At 37.7% G+C, this 20,980-nt stretch overlaps 1 protein-coding gene across 1 annotated transcript in view; it reads left to right on the top strand.

The window, feature by feature from the left end:
* The first annotated feature begins 1,783 nt into the window (after nt 1-1,783).
* LOC150088534 (RNA-binding protein 34-like) overlaps nt 1,784-20,980 on the top strand; it is a 101,818-nt gene continuing 82,621 nt past the window's right edge. Inside the window, exons 1-2 of the mRNA XM_090370790.1 lie at nt 1,784-1,904; nt 20,598-20,776. Of these exons, the coding sequence (XP_090226916.1) occupies nt 20,600-20,776 (177 nt within the window). The 5' untranslated portion in view covers nt 1,784-1,904; nt 20,598-20,599. The remainder of the gene's footprint in view (nt 1,905-20,597; nt 20,777-20,980) is intronic.

Here is a 20,980-nt window from a genome sequence, read left to right as displayed (position 1 = left end):
ATTTCTCCCAGTTTTAATTACAGAGGCCATTGGTTCATGTCCACACTTTGAAGTATTAACATGTGAGGTAAAATGATAATGGTATCACTCACAGCATATGGGTAGAAGTAACCCCCAGAAAAACGTACCAGCTGTGTGGTACTAAACTTAAGGTGGTAGAAAATGAAAAAGACATGGGAGTAATTGTGCAGTCAGATATGAAGTTTTCTGAGCAATGCAGACAGGCTGCCAGGGCAGGTCATGGGGTTTTGTCAATGATATATAGGAATTTTGCTAGCAGGGAAAAGGAGGTGATTGTCCCTCTGTATAAGGCAATGGTCAGGCCACGCCTTGAGTACTGGAGGCCTCATTTTAGGAAGGATGTAGATTTGCTTGAACATGTACAGAGAAGGGCAACAAGATTGGTCAGGGGAATGAAGGGATCCTCTTACCAAGAGAGGCTTAAGTTCTGCAAATTGCAGTGGCTGGAGACTAGGCACCTGCACAATGATCCAATTGAGGTGTATAAGGCCTTGAATGGGTTGAGCACGCTGAATTCTGATGGGATCCTTCCACTTGTTCAGATTACGAACCTAAGAGGGCATAAATTCAAATTAAGAAAAGACAGATGTAGAATAGATGTGCGGAAATTTGCCTTTAGCCAGCGGTTGGTTAATTGCTGGAACAAACTTCCATCTGTTGTTGTGGAAGTTGATAGGTTAAATAAATTTAAGGAGGAACTGGACAGGCATTTGGAGGGAATGGTATGATTTTTTTTTTTTTTTTTGGCTGATGCTGCATATTTGGATACACTTGTTTTCTTGCATCACATGCTGCTACTACTACTACTACTACTGCATGCAAATGTGCCTATGAGTTAAACTAATAGTCAGTTCAAAGTTTTAAAATACTAAAATAATATTAATAAAAACCTCTTTTACTTTGATTTCAGTTGGTATTTAATTATTTTAGTATTGGTATTAGTTGGATTTTTTTTCTTGTTACTTAAGTGCCAGTTTTCAGTCATTTCCATTCAGCATTATTGAAGAAGTTGTTGAAGAAATCAATTGGAAATGTACAGTATTGAAATATGGGTAAAAAAAAAAGATCATATACAGCATATAATGAAATTATAATCACTTCTCACTGTATAGATATTGGGCAAAATTCTTCATTTTATTCGTTCTAGGTGATAATTAAAAGAGACATTCCATTAACTTACAAGTCTTACACAACTCTGACAATATTCCAGTCCATTCAAGTCTAAGAGAAAGATATTTTAATCAGTTTATGTATAAGTAATATAAAAAAAACTATTAGCGATAATTTGGAGTGAATGGTGTGATTTTTTTTTTTTTTAAGCTGGAGCTGCATAAGCTCATACACTTGCTTTCTTGCATCACATGCCACTACTACTACTACGTCTTCTCATAGGTTGTTACTTTGTAGCTTGACAAGCAACACTACTGACACAGCTGTTCAAAGAAAGTGCATCACAGCTTAAAATTGGAATTGTAGTCTAAATAACGTAATTATATGGCAATATTTCTTACAGGTTGCATCAGATAAGATCGACACTCGTAGTTGTTCTATTTACAGTATATAAAAAATCTCTGTCTTTTAAAATGTAGATAATAAATAATACCTACCGTAATTAATTACCCACGAGGTGGTGTTACTGTTCTGCGTTACCATTCTACCGTTACCATATGCTGTTTGATTGCGTATGTCTGGCACGTTTGTGCTTCTGTGATTATGGAAACTTTGACCGTTAGCATTGTCTATTATTGCCTGGGCCTAGTTTTCTAATAATCGTTTATTAATATTAAGTAGTAATATATAATGTCCCTGGCTAGCTCAGTTGGTTTTTGAGTGCTTCCATACATGTTTCCAAATTTTTGCAAAAGTTTCGAAATTGAAAGAATGTAAGTTGTTAAACATTTATAGTTAGTAAATGATGAAATTTAATCTACTGAAAGTTTCTAAACAAAATTTATAATATATTGATTTGCAATTTGATGTTGACAACAGTCACTCTAGTACCATTGGGTCTATATATAACTAGAAATTCATATTAATTCAACGTATCATATTTACACTAGAAATAAGTAATAAGCCAATAAATTATAATTAACTGCTATAGAATTAGATGCCGTGCATGTTATTTTAGACATGGCATGTTTAAATCGTAATATCCATGTTAATAATATATATCCAAGTGTAGTTGTGACACAAGGTCCGGTATTCAAAGTATTATTAAAGTTTTGCGGGCTCCAGGGTTTCCCCTATCCGCCGCTAAAAGGTAACAGTATACATAGTGTACAATTTAAAGCAACTATAGGCAATGATGATGATGGTACATAAAGGCTATTTACAATGGTAATGATACAAAATAAACACTGAACTTTGGAGTCCAGCAGACTGATTAGTACATCAGGTAAGAGAATCCAAAAACGGAAACAGTCTACAAACAAGCCAAAGTTATCAGTCTCCAACAACCAGCTGATTGTTACCAAGATTTATACTTCAAAAGAATAATTACAATTTCTGGTTTCCAAAACAATAAAAAGGGGTTTCCAAAACAATAAAAAGGGCCCTAAACTCTTCCATCCAAAGTTAAAAAAAAACAGTAAAATGTTTCCAACTAACCGACAGACGGCGGTATTTTTCTATCAATTAACATTAGGTTAGTATTTTACTGAACCTCAGAAGTAAGAATTTTTTTCCTCTGTTTAAACATTTTCTTCGCATAGGTGGAGAAGGCAGCATAATACTCAGGACAGGTAACTAGTCTTTGCATTTCAGAGCAATTGAATACATTTGTGAGAAAGTCCAGTCTTAAATCATCATACAGAGTACAATGAAAGATGAGGTGCTCAACAGTTTCTTGAACACCACAACTGCAGAGAGGTGTTACTATCCGAATGAGAACAATTTGGAGTTAAGACTGCCATGACCGGTATATAGAAACGTAACGTATAAGCCAGGATTGAACCAATCCATTTTCTTATCATAATCAGCAACCTCGGGAAAAAACCTAAAGGTCTCCCTACCGAAGGTAGAAGTAGACCAAGTATTTTGCCACGCTCTACAACATTCATTTCTCATTCTTTTAATGTCTACATTTTCTTCTAAGTCAGTATTATATGTTATACCATTTACAATCGCAAGAACGTTTTTTCTTCTACAATATAAAAGATAGTGTAACATTGCTTCATATTGAATTGGCAGTCGATGACTGAGGACCTGGAGAGCAGCTGTAGAGACAGTTCGACAAGCTCTACTTACAACAAGAAGAAAGAATCTTGGTGCTTGAGTAAGATATTTTTGAACAAAGGAGTTACCGATTCTGTAACTAGCGATAGTACTAGTAATCTGTAACTGTCTGTAACTAGTAAGGAGCTACCGATAACTGAAGTCTTGTCTAAATGATCCTGCAGTGCTTCTGTAACCAGTGCCTCCATTAATTTACCTGGAACAGAAGTTAAACTAACAGGTCTATAATTACTTGTGTCAGCCTTTGATCCTCCTTTGTGAATTGGGGTTACATTTGCACATCTCCAGTCTATGGGTACCTCCCCTGAGTCCAAAGAAGCTCTCATAATTATGGCTAGGGGTTTGCATACTTCCTTTGCTGCCTCCTTTAATATAACTGGATAGATCCCATCCACCCCGGGTGCCTTTCTTGTGCTTATCTTCAACAATTTCTCCTCCACTTTACTCCCAGTTATTTCAAGATTCTGTAGCTTACTGCTAGAGTCGAATACACCTCTGGCATTCCCCTCGCTGAATAACTCCTCATGTGTGAATGTCGATGCAAAATATTCATTTAGTTTGTTAGCTACCTGAGCAGGATCATCAACAGTTGACCCATCAATATCAAGTGGACCAATCTGATTCATCCCCTTCCTTCTAGAGTTTACATAAGTAAAGAACTCTTTGCTGTTTTTCTTTGCATCCCTTGCCAAGGATTTCTCGTAATCTGCCTTCGCCTGCCTAACCTCCTTTGTAACTTGGTTGCATATCAACTTGTATCTATCATAGGCTTCTGTATCATGTGTTAATTTGTAAGTATCCCATGCATTTTTCTTCTCTGCCGCATGCCTCATTAGTTCATCTGACATCCATTTTGGCCTAAACCTTGAACAATATTTCTTAGTTGGTATGTAAAGCCTAGTAGCTTCCAAGATAAGTTCTTTGAATGCTTCCCATTTTGAATTTGCTGTTGGTAACATCATCAGTTTGTCCCACTGTATAGAATTTAAATACTGTCTCAGTCCATCGTAGTCGCCTTTATGGAAGCAATAACCCTTCCCTTTACCCCTAATGGTAGTTACCTCTTTGAGTAAATCCCACTTCAGCACACTGTGATCATTGCCACCTAGTGGTTCATTTATCTGCAGATTCTTAATGCATGAAGAATCACTGCTGATAATCAAATCAAGAGTATTACTCCCTCTAGTTGCCTCTGAACATGCTGATGTAGAAAACAATCATCCAATAAATCCGCAAAAGCCCTGCGAGTGACACCCCCAAATTCCAGTCAATATCTGGGAAATTAAAATCTCCCATTATAAGACTCTCTGATTTACTGGCCCACTCTCTTTCCCTGTACAGTTTCTTATTATACTCATCAGAGTCATTAGGCCTATTACACACTCCTAATCTCAATTTTGATCTCCCAATGCTTATGTCACACCAAACTTGACTCAACACTGCACTGGCCTGCGATGTCGACTGGCTTCACTTCCTTGGTTTTTATGTGTTTCTTAACTAATAGCATAACCCCTCCCCCCTTCCTATCCTGTCTATCCTTTCTGTAGACGTTGTACTCCCCAAATTCCAGTTCTGCATCCCTTATATCTGTGTGACACCACGTCTCTGATATCCCAACAATATCTGCCTTTGATGTTTTGAGCAATACTTCAAATTCATCAAATTTATTTACCAAACTCCTAGCATTGGTGTACACGCAGGTATACATGCACCTGTTTCTATTCTTAGCTACCCTAACACAACCCATGTGTTTACTTGTAACGCAATGACTACCAGCAGTCTCTGAAATATCCTGCATCTTGTTTTTCAGACTTCTGCTCATTCTAACAGAAGCAGTGCAAGAATCTCTTTCACCTCTGCCAGTGGCTACTGTCAATCTATTGGTCTTTGTCTCCCCCCAAGCTAGCAGTTTTCCGACCCACCTAACACTGCCTCGATAGCGTCAGCAAATATTCTTGCACCCTTTCTATTTAAGTGTATCCCATCCCTGTAGAAGCAATCTCTCCTGTTAACAAGTACAGTCCAGGCTGAAAAAAATTCTACCCCTTGAGCCTTGAGCCATCTTTCCAGGGCCGAATTGATCGACAAGGCTCTCATCATATACTCCCTCCTATCGTGTCTGGGCAGAATTGCAGACACTTTCAAATTCAACCCTAATTCTCGGCTTTTGTTCAACATTGACCTGTACTTGTTAAGTAATTCTGCCGGTCTCCTACTCTTAATATCATTAGTGCCAACGTGTACAACTATATCACCTTTTGTTCCCTTAAAAGGGCACAAAAGGTGATATAGTTGTCTAGCGAAACAGAACTGGCTTGGAATGCTTTGTGCCCCAGAAAAGATGCATACTCCATAGCCTTTTCTTTTGTGAATAGCCCTGATATTGACATGCTTTGATCTCGAATCAACTTCATCCACTTAAAAACTGCTTCATTTATATCTTCCCAAAAGCATAATTTTTCACGCTTCTGACTGGGTCCCGTTTCTTCGAACAGTTTGAGAATTGAAACAGGATTTTTCAGAATGGTTGACACACTACTTCCAGGGACATCAAATTTTAAAGTGATTTCGTTCTTTTTTTTAATACTGCCATCTACCCTATTAAGCACTTCCACTTTTTTGCACTACACTCAAGGATTTCCTCTTAGACACTGTAAGGTTACTCGCACAGCAGTTAAAAACTAAGCTGAAATTAGGGACCACTTGTAGCTACCATGTAAACAGAGACAGGTGAAATTTAGTGAAAGTGTGGTGACTCATTTCTTCGAATTGACAGATGAATTTCAAGATAAGGAAAATCACTCTGTCCTAATTCTCTAATAGAATGCTTATGGTAGAAAATAGGTTGACCAGTGCCAATGCCTGCATCGGGAATATGCCTTAATCTTTGCCAATAACTGTGCATAACTGACCAGCGGTACTTCTTGGCAAATTACTGTATAAGTTGTATAGGTTTTACTTCTTTCTATCCATTGCCGACCCACTGCTGGGCAAAGGCCTCTCCCAAACTTCTTTGTTTTTCTATTCCACACCGTGGTTGGCCAGTTTCCTCCTGCAGGATTTTACAAGTACCATTAAATTGTAAAATGTTGTAGCTCTTAATTTGTGGAATTAAAAGCTAAAGGGATTAATGCTTAATCCTTTTAGCTCTTAATTCGTGCTTTCTACAGTATCAGTTCTATTGCCTCAAGGCCAGATGTGCAAACAATGTGTACCCAGGTCTCTTGAAATTAGTTGGTTATATGGAAATTTTCTATGTTATATGGAAACTATTTTCAATGTAATGACCAGTGGGAAATCAAAAAGGTTTGCTACATAGAAAATTTCGTTATGTGGAAGTTCGATAAAAAGAGGTCCGACTGTACTTTGATTTCAGGAAGGCTTTTGATACTGTTGCACAAAGCCTGCTGTACAAACTGGAGCAATGTGGCATTAAGGGCAAGTTAATTCTATCGATAAAGGGGTGGTTAATTGGAAAAAGACAGTGGTTATCAGTGGGCACTGCTCTTCGTGGACTAATGTTATTAATGGAGACCTCCAGGGTTCAGCGTTGGGATAGTTTTCTATATTTATCAATGATATTGATGAAGGCTGAATGTCCAAGTTTGCAGGTGTATAAAGGTTGGTATGGTGGTTAATGACATATGCTACTGCAACAGGATCTAGAAAAGTTAGGCAGGTAGGGGCTGAGAAATGCCAACTGAAGTTTAAATTGCCATTTGCAAAGTACTGCATATGGGTAGCAGTAACTCCAGACTAATGTAGCAGCTATACAGTACTACACTCAGGGTGGTAGAAAATGGAAAAGACCTGGGGATGCAGTCAGATGAAATTCTCTGAGCAGTGCTGACCAACATGCTGCCAAGACAACTCATTGGGTTTTTCCAATGTTATATAGAAACTTCGCTAGCAGGTATAAGGAGGTGATTATCCCTTTTTATGAGACCTAATTTTATGGAGGATGTAGAAGAACAGCTACAGAGAAAGAGAAAGGCAATGAGATTGGTGAGGGGAACAAAGGGGTGCTTTTATCAAAAAACGGCTTCAATTTTCCAAATTGCAGCATCTGGAGACTAGGCACCTGTGTGCTGATCTTATTGAGGTGTTTAAGGCCTTGACTGGATTGAGTAAGTAGAATGTTAATGGCATTCTTCCTCTTGCTAAGGCTACACACAGGAGGAGGTACAAATTCAAGTTGAGAAATGATGGTTGCATGATTAATGTGTTTGCCTTCAGCCAGCAGGTGTTGATTGTTGGAACAGTCTTCATTTGTTGTTGTGAAAGTAGATGGTTTGAGTAAATTCAAGGAGGAACTAGACAGATTCTTGGAGGGTACGGATAAGTGAAGTGTATAGTTTTTATTTTTTTATTTATTTATTTTATTATTATTATTTATTTATTTTATTATTATTATTTATTTATTTATTATTATTATTTTTTGGCTGGTGCTATCTAAGCTTTCTTTCTTGCATCTTTTGTCACTACTACTACTAAATCATGGCAGTAAAATTATATGGAACAGAGGATGCTAAAAGTTGCTAGATATTAAATTAAGTAGGGCTTAATTTAACGTCTAACAAGTTTTAGCATTCACCAACCCATATTACTTTATTACCATGATTTTTATTTTCAGTACAGGAATGATTTTCTGGTTTGGGATTCAGAACACTGTTTATGATACCAGAATCATTTATTTTATTTATTTCCAATATACTAACTGGATATGTTGGTGCACGTATTAATCTTCTTGAAGTTTTAACCTTTTGTTATTTGTTATTGTATCTGCTTTCATTGTTTTAAATTCTTCAAAATCTTTATTTTCTGATTGTCCATCAACAAACAAGCGGGACACGATTTTTAGTTTTGTATTTAACTATATTTCAAGCACAAGCCCAAATTGCATTTTTTATACAAGTGAAACTTGGGTGCCATCATAAAGCACTACCTTCCTCTTGAATTTGTTCCTGTTAAGTGCCATTCATAATATGGCATAACAATAATCTGGATAATTCCTTGAGTCACAGGCTGAAATATTTTCAGGGAAACCCTGAAAATATTAGTATTAATAGTGGCAAATGATGAAAGAAAGCAAGCGTATACTTCCATGAATCTTCAGTCATATAAAAAACATAAATAAATTTTCAGAATCTTCTCTTCGTAAACTTGTTTCATTTGTGCGTCCCATGTTTGTCGTTATTGGTTGCTTATCTTTTTTACTGTTTTAAATTTTACAACCCAAAAAAAAAGAAAAGAAAATGTCAATATTCATTGACATTTTCTTTTCTGTTTTTTTTTTGAAATATCAATCAAGCAAATTTCATATCTTTTGAGGTAAAGTGCTATATTTGCTGTAATATTTATTTATTAGAAATTTAAGATGTTTAAACCTGTGTTAGCAATTTTATTTGGTTTCTAACTTTTTTTAGTGTTTTATTTACCAGACTGAACTTTTTTTTTTTTTTTGAGTGCTCTGCCCCATCCCTATTTTTTCCATAAGCCCTGTTATTTTTAATGCACGAAATACCATAACAGTTAGATTTTTAGGAACACATTACAGGTTGTGGACCGTATGTGTCCCCACAGGCTACAGACCACAAAAAGTTCTTTAAAACTATTTGTGAATTTTTTTACACAATAATTAAATAAAAAATTCCAACATTATTATTACACGACACTAGTAATCTTCTTATTGCATGGTTTTGATAAGATGGTTATTGGTGTCATGTTGTTATTGTTAAATATTGAGTTAAGATACATAAAACCTCATAAGAAAGCAATACAGAAAAATTGTTTGTTTGTTATTTGGTTTTTAGGAGCATTAGCAACTAAGGCCATATTGCTCTGGGGATATACAGTGGTCATTCCCTGACCTTTCCACATCTTCCGTATATGGTGGTCACAGGCTCGAACCCCATTTTAATCAAGAAGTGTGTGCTACGCACTGCTACTCCTGCTCACCTGGCTACGGAGGCTCCCAGAAAAATTGTATATTACTAAAAATAGATTTTTCAGAAGTCAGTGCGAAACTATTTTGTGACAGGCTAGTTTTGAGCTGAGCTCAGGGAGTTTTGTGGGGGGGGTATAACAAAGCTGCTTCTGCCTGTGGGCACACAATATAAAGATATGGTCATTGGGATGAATAGACCTCATCCAAAGTCTTTTTATGATTGGAGCCAAAGCAAACTTCATTAAGTGTTGTTTCTGTGCCTTTATAAAGTATCATATCTTGATAAGCCAACATTACATATACAGATACTCCCCAACTTCTGACTTACAACCATTCTTAGTTACGATAGTTGCATATATTAAATTTAAAAAAAAAAATTAGAAATTAAAAAAATAGAATTTGAGTCCTAACACTGTCACACTTGCTGATGACAATTATGGCATCCCATGTTTAGTATGCCGTCATTAAGCCTAGCTACTTTCAGTATGACTCATTCGCGCACTGTTCTTCAAAGCTAGTGAATGTGATATTATTGCTGTGTGATTTCCAATCTTTTTGTTATCTCAGGAACCAAACTACCCTTTAATTAATATGGCTAGAAATGTAAAATTGATTCACCATCTCCTATTGGGAAGAAGAGAAAGAAAAGCTTAGAGACGAAGCTGAAAATAATAACACAACACGAAAAGGTAAATCTATAACAGAACTGCCGCATGACTTCACCTTATCTCACTCGACTATATCCACCATCATAAAGGATAAATACAGAATTTGTGAAGCAATAAAAGCATCAGTGCCTATCAACTCAACAATAATAACAAAAAAAAAAAAAAAAAAATGGCCTATTCATGAGATGGGAAAGTTTATTAGTTACACAGATAGTGGATCAAACTCAGAAATGTGTACCCCTGAGCTTTGGATACAGAAGCTGCTGAAGCTTTTAAGGAAGAATTTAATCGTATCGTTAAAGAGGGAGAATATTTACTTGAATAAATATTCAGTGTGGATGAAACAAGCTTATTTTTTGAAAAAAATTTCTGAACGTACGTACATCTACAAAGAAGCTAAAACAATAGCAGGATTTAAAGCATTCAAAGATCGCATCACCCTACTTTTTGGAGGAAATGTAGCAGGATATAAGCTAAAACCATTGATGATTTATTACTGCTACTTCAAAGAGGGAATTACTACCACTGTGAGAGAATTTTGGATGGCTTATAATATTTTGCATTGCACAATGAACATAGCTGCAGCATGGAATGAGGTTAATAATAAATGCACAAGCTGCATATGGAAGAATCTCATGGAAATTGATGTCCCTTGGTTTGATAAGGATAACGCTATTACCGAGATTAGTAACAAAGTTGTAGAACTTGGAGAGCAGCTGGAATCGGAAGTGGATGCAAACGAGGTGGAGCAGATTTTTTTTTAAAAAAACACAGAAGTAGAATTAACTAATGATGAGGTGATTGAGCTGGAACTATAAGATGTTAGAGAATAAGAAGAGAAAGAAAATGTAGAAGAAATGCTGGAGCAAGAAAGTTTTTGGTGAAAAAGATGGCAGAATCATTTTCCATAATTAATAAGGAATGCAGATGTTGGAAGAAATGGATCCAAATGTTGAAAGATATTCAAATGCCCTTTCTTGCTACAGGAAGATCTACAATGAAAAGAAAAGGCAAAAAGGAAACATTACACATATGCTTCCACTGTTCCTTCGCTGAAAAGTCTAGCACCTCTCTCTCTCTCACTCTTCTTCATGCAATGAATAATTTTGTCTTTAATTGTGAAATTTTTACTTACCTTTTCTTATTAAATTTATTATTATTATTACTATTATTTTCTTATTAACCTTTAGTACCATACCCCTATATTACCATTGTTATTTATATTCGACTTATGGCAGAAGTACCAGAACAGAACTTGTCATAAGTCTGAAGTATCTGTATATTCTTTCATAATAATTTTCGGTGAAGGTAAATAGAGAAATTATGATGCATTGACCAGCACACTGCTTTTTCACTGCTGGCAGTGAAAAAGCAGTGTACTTAGTGAATTCATCATAATCAGAGAATGTGTCAGTCGTATATCAATAAGATTTCCTTCATATTGTTTAGTTGGCAGGTTTCCAGTACCTGCAACAGCGGTGCATTATAGCTTTAGTCGCTGATGCACCAGTAAAACCCAAAACAACTAACCAACCAACCTGCAACAGCAAGCTCAGTTGTCAGTTGTCTGGACTGGAGGAGGTCTCTCGCAGAGTTACAAGAGGATGTCCACAGGGGTCAATACTTGGTCCCTTGTGCTGGATTCTTGTTTTTGATTCCTGGTTGGTTAAGAGTTTCCAGCTATTCATATGATTGCATACGCTGACGATCTTACAATATTAATCCAGGGTAATTCTAGGAAAAGCCTTGAAGAATCAGCAAATGCTGTGCTGTTAGAACTCTCCAACTGGTCTTCAACACATAAATTGCAGGTTTCTATTGCAAAAACGTCTCAGATGTTGCTTAAGGGAAAGCTTGACCATGGAAGACCTCCAGTTATTAAATATAGGGAACAATCCATTAAGTACTTATCGAAGACCAAATACCTAGGCATTTATATTGATGATGCTCTCAGTTTCCTACCACATGTTCAGTATGTGAAAGAAAAGGCTAAATTGTTCCTGAGCCGAATTAAACAGATAACAAGACAAGACTGGGGTCTTAGAGGCCAAACCTTACGACTTCACTATAATTGTGTGTTTTTGTCGATAATTTCTTATGGAGCGGGTGCATGGGGCTTTAGAGCTAATAAAGTTGCTGTAGTAAAGCAACTGTTACAAGCACAGAGGGCTGCCCTCCTGACCATGTCAAGAGCTTGTCGAACTACCTCCACCATGGCTCTTCAGGTTTTGCTTGGGAAACTACCTGTCCATTTTGAAGTTCAGTACCGCTACCTTAAGTATCACCTTTTGAAGAAAATACCGTTGACCTATGATAACATCCAATTAGATCTAAGTGCTCCCATTAAGACTGAGAAGACAAGATTAAGGCAAATTTTTATTGCAAAATGGCAGCAAGAGTGGTCTTCATCTGATATTGGTGCAGTCACAAGGGAATTTCTGCCTGTAGCAAGTGAAATTAAAAAGGAGGAGTTAAAGTGGTTTTCGCCGGGTTTATATGGTATGTTTATATTAACTGGCCACGGAAGTATAAATAGTAAACTTCACAAACTGGGACTTTCACCAACAACATCTTGTTTGTGTGGCCAGGAAGAAACTGTTAACCATATTCTTCATCAATGTCATTATTATAACGATCTTCGACGTGACCTACTTAGTGTAGTTCCTAACTTGGACTCCAGCAACAATAAAATTCTGGTTGAGTCTCAGACAGCTTTTAATGCTATGAATGTGTTTGCTTCTGGTGCATTTAAAAGAAGAACCGAAATTAGGTCCTAGTTTTACTGTTCCTGCGAGTTCTTGGATCCTTTATTGGATTAGGAAAGAAATATCTCTCATTTTGATTGGATTCTATATTTGCAACTGATTAGTATCATAAAGTGCTACACTATACTTTCCTGGATTTTATAATAGACTTGTTCTTGATGTGAAACTGTTTTCTGCAGAATAGGTTTTTACTGTATAAGGAATTTTGCTCTACTCATCGAGATACTATTTGGCCTTTAGTGTTTCATAGTTTTTGGAATTAATATTACTTTGTGAGTAAATACCACACACAAATTGTATTTAGGCAAGAACTTTTTAAAACATAATTTTGAACCCTGCCTAATGTGATCTCATCTATATTACTTTTATATTACTTTTGACATGTATATTACTTTTGCGTTAATCCTGAAACATTTTATTTATTGGGCCAGGTTATGGCATTACATTGGACGAATCTGTACATAGTGTATATTCTGCTGTAGTGTATATTCTGCTGTGTTCCTGAAGAAGAGGATATTGTACATATTGCACATAGTGTCTTTCTGTGGAGCTTTTCAGAATTCGTGGAATTTGCTTTCACTGTGTTTTGTTGTTTTTTTTTTTTTTTTTTATTTTAGAAGATCAATCATTTCTTCAACAACTGAAGACGTTCTGCCTACAAGGGGTTAGGCAAACTGTAATTAAGATGTTTTGCTGATCCTAGTTCCTAGGATGGGATTTTCCATGAGATAGGTCTCCATGGTTAGAGAAGTTAGTCCACTTCTCCACTTCTTCCTACTTTATTCTTGCTTAACTTCTTCTCACTTCTAACTATTCGCAGTATCATGTCCCGTCGGGTACGGGACATGATACTGCCAAGGGGGATGTCTTTGTGTGTGCACGATGTAAGGAGTGCAAGGAAATCAGGCGACAACTCAGCGTTGTTATGGGCCTTTATGAGACCTTGAAGGACAGGGTGGATGCCCTCGAAGGAAATAAATTAAGGGGCCCATCAAGCTCTCAGCTGCCCACATCAACGCCAGAGCTTGTACTTGGTCATCAGGCAACACAGGGGCAGCCCCCTAGGCAGAATGCGCTGGTCCCACAGGAACTAGTAGTTGTTGGTGACTCTATTGTCAGGGAAACGGGGAACATGCTTTGTAAAAAGGATAGGTGGAATAGGACCAGGGTATGTCTGCCAGGGGCAAAGGTTGATGACGTTGTAGAGCGGATATCATCTTTTAAGGGCACAAAAGGTGATATAGTTGTACACGTTGGCACTAATGATATTAAGAGTAGGAGACCGGCGGAATTACTTAGCAAGTACAGGTCACTGTTGAAAAAAAGCCGTGAATTAGGGTTGAACTTGAAAGTGTCTGCAATTCTGCCCAGACACGATAGGAGGGAGTATATGATGAGAGCCTTGTCGATGAATTCGGCCCTGGAGGGATTGTGCAAGGCTCAAGGGGTAGAATTTTTTTCAGCCTGGACTGTACTTGTTAACAGGAGAGATTGCTTCTACAGGGATGGGATACACTTAAATAGAAAGGGTGCAAGAATTTTTGCTGATGCTGTCGAGGCAGTGTTAGGTGGGTCGGAAAACTGCTAGTTGGGGGGATACAAGGACTAATAGATTAACAGTAGCCACTGGCAGAGGTGGAAGTGATTCTTGCACTGCTTCTATTCAAATGAGCAGAAGTCTGAAAAACAAGATGCAGGATATTTCAGAGACTGCTGGTAGTCATTGCGTTACAAGTAAACACATGGGTTGTGTTAGGGTAGCTAAGAATAGAAACAGGTGCATGTATACCTGCGTGTACACCAATGCTAGGAGTTTGGTAAATAAATTTGATGAATTTGAGGTATTGCTCAAAACATCAAAGGCAGATATTGTTGGGATATCAGAGACGTGGTGTCACACAGATATAAGTAATGTGGAACTGGAATTTGGGGAATACAATGTATATAGAAAGGATAGACAGGACAGGAGGGGAGGAGGGGTTATGCTATTAATTAAGAAACACATAAAGTCAAAGGAAGTGAAGCCAGTTGACATCGATGGACAGGGCAGTGTCGAGTCAGTTTGGTGTGACATAAGCATCTTCTTCTTCTTCTTTAATGCTGCCGAATGGCGTTTGCGACTTCGTTTTGATATTGTTCTCTGTCTAGCGCTGCGTGTAGAATTTGTGCTGTTGTCATGTGAAGCCAGGTGTTGATGTTATCTAGCCATGCCATTTTCGGTTTGCCTGGGCGTTTCTTGCCTTCGATCTTTCCCTCCAGGATGAGTGGCAGTAGGTGATATTTTTGTTGGTTCCTAGCGATGTGACCTAGGTATTTACATTTCCTGCTGATGATGGTTTTGAGCAGGTCCCGTTCCGTGTGTATGTCCTGCAGGACCTGTTCGTTGGTTATCTTGGCTGTCCACGGGATTTTCAGCATTCTTCGGTAGAGCCACATTTCGAAGGCCTGGAGCTTTTTTGTAGTGGCTGATGTTAGAGTCCAGGTTTCTGCACCGTAGAGCAGTATTGGCCAGATGTAGCATTTCAATGTGCGTAATTTGAGCATGATGTTCAAGCTTCTGTCGGTGAGGAGGGTTTTCCACTTGGTGAATGCCTGCCTGGCTTGTTCAATTCTGCTTTTGATTTCGGCCTCATGGTTCAGCTGGTCATCAATGAGTACTCCGAGATACTTGAAGCGGTGTATTTGCTCTAATTTTTCATTGTTTAGTTTGATCGTGATTTTGCTTGCAGTCCTGCTGACCATCATCACCTGACATAAGCATACGCATAAGCATAAGCTGACCAGACATAAGCATAAGCTGACCAGACATAAGCATAGGGAAATCAAAATTGAGAGTAGGAGTGTGCTATAGGCCTAATGACTCTGATGAGTATAATAATATATTGTATAGGGAAATAGAGTGGGCCAGTAAATCAGAGAGTCTTATAATGGGGGATTTTAATTTCCCAGATATTGACTGGAATTTGTGGGTTGGTCACTCGCACACTAGCAAGGCTTTTGTGGATTTATTGGATGATTGTTTTCTACATCAGCATGTTCGTGAGGCAACAAGAGGGAGCAATACTCTTGATCTGATTATCAGTAGTGATTCTTCATGCATTAAGAACCTGCAGATAAATGAACCACTAGGTGGCAGTGATCACAGTGTGTTGAAGTGGGATTTACTCAAGGAGGTAACTACCATCAGAGGTAAAGGGAAGGGTTTTTGTTTTCGTAAAGGCGACTATGATGGTCTGAGACAGTATTTAAATTCTATACAGTGGGACCAACTGATGATGTTACCAACAGCAAACTCAAAATGGGAAGCATTCAAGGAACTAATCTTGGTGGCTACCAGGCTTTACATACCAACTAAGAAATATTGTTCAAGGTTTAGGCCTAAATGGTTGTCAGATGGACTAATGAGACATGTGGCAGAGAAGAAAAATGCATGGGATACATACAAATTAATGGGTGACATGGAAGCCTATGATAGATATAAGTTGGTCTGTAACCAAGTCACAAAGGAGATTAGGCAGGCAAAGGCAGACTACGAAAAATCCTTGGCAAAGGATGCAAAGAAAAACAGAAAGGAGTTCTTTACATACTTGAACTCGAGAAGGAAAGGGATGAATCAGATTGGTCCACTGGATATTGATGGTTCAACAGTTGAGGATCCTGCTCAGGTAGCTAACAATCTAAACGAGTATTTTGCATCTACATTCACGCATGAGGAGTTATTCAGGAAGGAGAATGATGTAGGTAAAGTAAACATTGGCAGTGAGCTGGATGATTTTGTAATAACTGAGAGGAAAGTGGAGGAGAGATTGTTGAGGATAAACATAAAAAAGGCACCTGGGGTGGATGGGATCTATCCAGTTATATTAAAGGAGGCAGCAAAGGAAGTATGCAAACCCCTAGCCATAATTATGAGAGCTTCTTTGGACTCAGGGGAGGTACCCATAGACTGGAGATGTGCAAATGTAACCCCAATTCACAAAGGAGGATCAAAGGCTGACACAAGTAATTATAGACCTGTTAGTTTAACTTCTGTTCCAGGTAAATTAATGGAGGCACTGGTTAAAGAAGCACTGCAGGATCATCTAGACAAGAATTCAGTTACAGCTCAGACGCAGCATGGTTTTGTTAAGGGCAGGTCTTGCCTGACCAATTTGATTGGATACTATGATGTAGTCACAAAAGAACTGGATGCAGGGAATAACTTTGATATTATATATTTGGATCTTAGAAAGGCTTTTGATACTGTTGCACATGGAAGACTGCTGCACAAATTGGAGCAGTGTGGCATTGGAGGCAAATTGCTGCTATGGATAAGGGGATGGATGAGTGGCAGAAGACAGAGAGTGGTAATCAATGGACACTGCTCAACGTGGACTAATGTTATTAGTGGAGTTCCTCAAGGTTCAGTGTTGGGTCCATTGTTGTTTTCGGTGTTTATGAATGATATTGATGATGGGATATCAAGTTTAATGTCTAAGTTTGCAGATGATACAAAGGTTGGCAGGGTCGTTAAGGACACTACTGACGCTATGCTGCTGCAACAGGATCTGGAAAGGTTGAACAGATGGGCTGAGAGGTGGCAAATGAAGTTTAACATTGACAAATGTAAAGTACTACATATGGGGAACAGTAACCCCAGAGCAATGTATCAACTCTGCGGTACTACACTGACAGTGGTGGAGAATGAAAAGGACCTGGGGGTAATTGTGCAGGCAGATATGAAGTTCTCTGAGCAGTGCAGACGAGCTGCAAGAGTAGCTCATGGTGTCTTGTCAATGATATACAGGAATTTTTCTAGCAGGGATAAGGAGGTGATTATTCCCTTGTATAAGGCAATGGTTAGGCCACATCTTGAGTACTGTATACAGGTCTGGAGGCCTCATTTCAAGAAGGATGTAGAACTGCTGGAACGGGTACAGAGAAGGGCAACAAGATTAGTAAATGGAACAAAGGGTTGCTCTTACGAAGAAAGGCTTAAGTTTTGCAAATTACAGAGTCTGGAGACTAGGCACCGGCGAGGTGATCTGATAGAGGTGTATAAGGCTTTGAATGGTTTGAGCATGCTCAATGCCAATGGGATTCTTCATCTTTCTCAGAATAATCACCTCAGAGGGCATAAATTCAAATTGAGGAAGGACGGATGTCGGATAGATGTGCGGAAATTTGCCTTTGGCCAGCGGGTGGTTGGTTGGTGGAACCGACTTCCATCACTTGTTGTTGAAGTTGATAGCCTAAACAAATTTAAAGCTCAACTGGACAGGTATTTCGAACGAACGGAGGGGTGAAATGGGAGAGGGTTTTTTTTTTTTTTTTTTTGGATGATGCTGAATAAGCTTGCTTTCTTGCATCATATGCCTCTACTAATGCTAATGCTAATGCTATTGGAGAGTCACTCTGTTGATTCTCCTCTATTCTATCCATTTACCTCCCCAGATCCCAAACTTTTCCCTCTGTATTCCTCTTTTTCCACTTCACTCTCTTTTTCGGGCACTCTCAGGTGTTATGCCCTGGGCTTGCCCAGCAGGAGATAATTGATCCTGGCCGCCTCCATGTGGCGGGGATGGGGGGTGAGACGTAGTGACCAGGTGTTACTGCTTCTTATCTGCTAAGAGTCAGGCACCGGCCGATAACATAACAACAGAACACATCATAACACTTACAAGACCAACACACTACATACAATTGGCTGGTTTTGGCATAAGCTTCAACACAAGAAGTACAATAGCGGCTTATGGGGGAAACCCTGGGATCCGCCACAACAACACATGAATATCCCTGAATATCCCTGTCTGTCAACAGTTTCTCATTATGCTCTTGGTCAGCACCGTAACATCAGCTCATTCATGTCGAGTGAATCTAAAACTAGCCAATTTTCAAATTTACCCTACAGCATCTTTTTTAAATTTGCGAACGGCCCATGTCAGCAATGACAAATTGATGGGTCTACTTTTTACGTATAGCATAAGTTTACCTAGCATTTTAAGATTTGTTTCTGCTTGTGAGGTCATTTTTCAGAAATTTCTAAAAGGTGTGCGACTTTCTCTATTCCAATTGGAGCTTGCTTTGCCTTCACTTGTGTTACTGCCATGTTTCACCGCAAATGTTCATAACCCACTGCACTCGACATAAATGGCAAGCTGACGTGTGTCAAATATTTTAATAATGACAAAGTGATTACAAAAAAATAACAGATTTTTTTAGCTAGCACATAAGAGGAAACCTAATTTTCATGTTACTGGTAAAAATCTGACATATCAGTTTGCTATTACCATTGAGCATAGTCAGCTGCAAAAATTTACCACAAAACTTGGCTGCATGGAAGAATGCAGGTATTGGGGACTGGCTTGATATTATATTTAGTACTTATAACAGGTATATTTTCATTTTAACAACGAGATATGTGTGAATACTGTTCCCCCACCCCCAGCCCTTGAAAGTTGGGAACACTGATTCACTTACATAACTGATACTGTTATATGAATTACACTTCCTGACTTTTAGACAAGGGCAAAAAAGGGGATGATAGTACTTCCATATATCACTGTTAAAATGAATATTTTATGGTGGGGTTAGTATTTCCCCACATTGCTGTTGTATAAAAGTCACAAACTGTGATTCGCTTATGTAACTAATTGTACGTGAAGTATTAAATTAATATCAGTGAGGCCAAGATATCTGAAATTCTGCTGAATGCAAAGTTAAAAGCTAGCTATCTTCTATGACATTTAAATAACATATTTGATGGTGTTCAGCAGCTGATGTAACTAACTGCCAAGTGGGAATATTCAAACAGCTGTTTGGTCGAGAAACGAAGAAAAGCTCTAATGGCAAACCAAACATGTTTGTTTTGGTAATATACACAGTTCACAGATGGGTTACCTAAAATTAACATTGTATAGTGTAATAGTAACTAATACTAATAATAATACTTGGTATCTATAAATTATTTACTGATTTATAAAGCTCAATTAAAATTTTATTGTAATAGGTAAAATGGTTTGTAATTCAATTTCTAATCACACAACTGCACGTCAGTAAACTCCTACATGGGAACCTCTGGTAGCATGTAGAATGTCGAGAAAGTAGCCAGTTTCATTCCAAGTATTTTTAAGCAACCCTTGAAAAATGGAAGTCACTGCCTTTTAATCTGGGCTTTTAACTCTTTGATGTTAAATTTTTTTGCACACATCTTGGCCGTTACATAGCTCCATCCCTCTGCAGTCACTGCAGATTTGGTATCCCACAGCCATGCCCTGCAATGCTGTTCCACACCAGTTGTGGACCAGCTTTGTGTTGTGCGGTTTATCTTATCAAAGCAACTCAATGGGTTGCTTTATAAACAAGTAAAAAAACATTTCATAAAGGAGGTTAGATTTATAGTGGATATAGTAATCAGAGTTTAGTGGATTGTTATTCCACTAAAGTCTGATTGGAGTGCTGGAATTTTTAATGGAATGTAATCTACCTTCTAAAGGTGCACCTTCACTGGGGGAGTAGACTTATAGTTTGTAGATTTTAATTCTTTACATTCTTGTATCAAACCAAATGGGATTGGAGGTGAGTTTTGTAAAGTATATAAAGCATTGTGAACAGTAAAGATAAATTAATATTTTCACAAAAGTTAAACAGAAAAATTTAGATATTGCCAATATGCATATTTGGCCCAAATTAAAATTGAATCAGATATTGTATAAAGCTGGGTATTTGACATTTGGACTCATTAAAGTTTACTGTAACTGGTCCATCTTTTCTATAATGTATTCTGGATACATTTTCTTTTCTTCATTCAGATTAAAATAGTGATTTGAAACAAATATTTTCCTAATTAAAATGATAACTTGCTTTTTTTTTTTTTTTATTCAATTTTTTTAACATAGAAATTTATTCCCTAGTTATACATCATAGCGGTGTCAATTATATTTAAAGATTTCATTTACTAATTTTTTTTTTATACTTTATTAGATATGAATTCGTATAGAGTTGGAGACATTGCAGCTGTTCTGCAGGAGTCCACGAAGGCAACGAAAAAAAATGCCAAATCCAAAAAAAAAGTGAATGACATATTTGATAGTCCTGCACCTTCATTTGTGTCATATACTCCTGTTAAACAAAATGAAAAAATGGATAATCAATCACAAAAAGTAAGTAGTTAAAACCCTAAAGTGTGATATAACCATACATCCTATACTTATGTTAGACAAAAGAAAAGTTAATGTGTAAATTTCAGGCATGTTTGATTTTTTTTTTCTTAAACTGAACTCCTCCCCCCCCTCTTCTGTGATATTATCACTTTAGATCTAAAGGTGAATATAGTTAACTTATTAATTACTAAGAGTATAATTTTA

This window comes from Mastigoproctus giganteus, chromosome 3 (genome assembly GCF_048544385.1).
Source record: "Mastigoproctus giganteus isolate SK-2022 chromosome 3, ASM4854438v1, whole genome shotgun sequence".
NCBI lineage: Eukaryota > Metazoa > Arthropoda > Arachnida > Uropygi > Thelyphonidae > Mastigoproctus > Mastigoproctus giganteus.
Note: the sequence above shows the minus strand (reverse complement) of the source record. Positions and strands in the feature narration are given on the sequence as shown.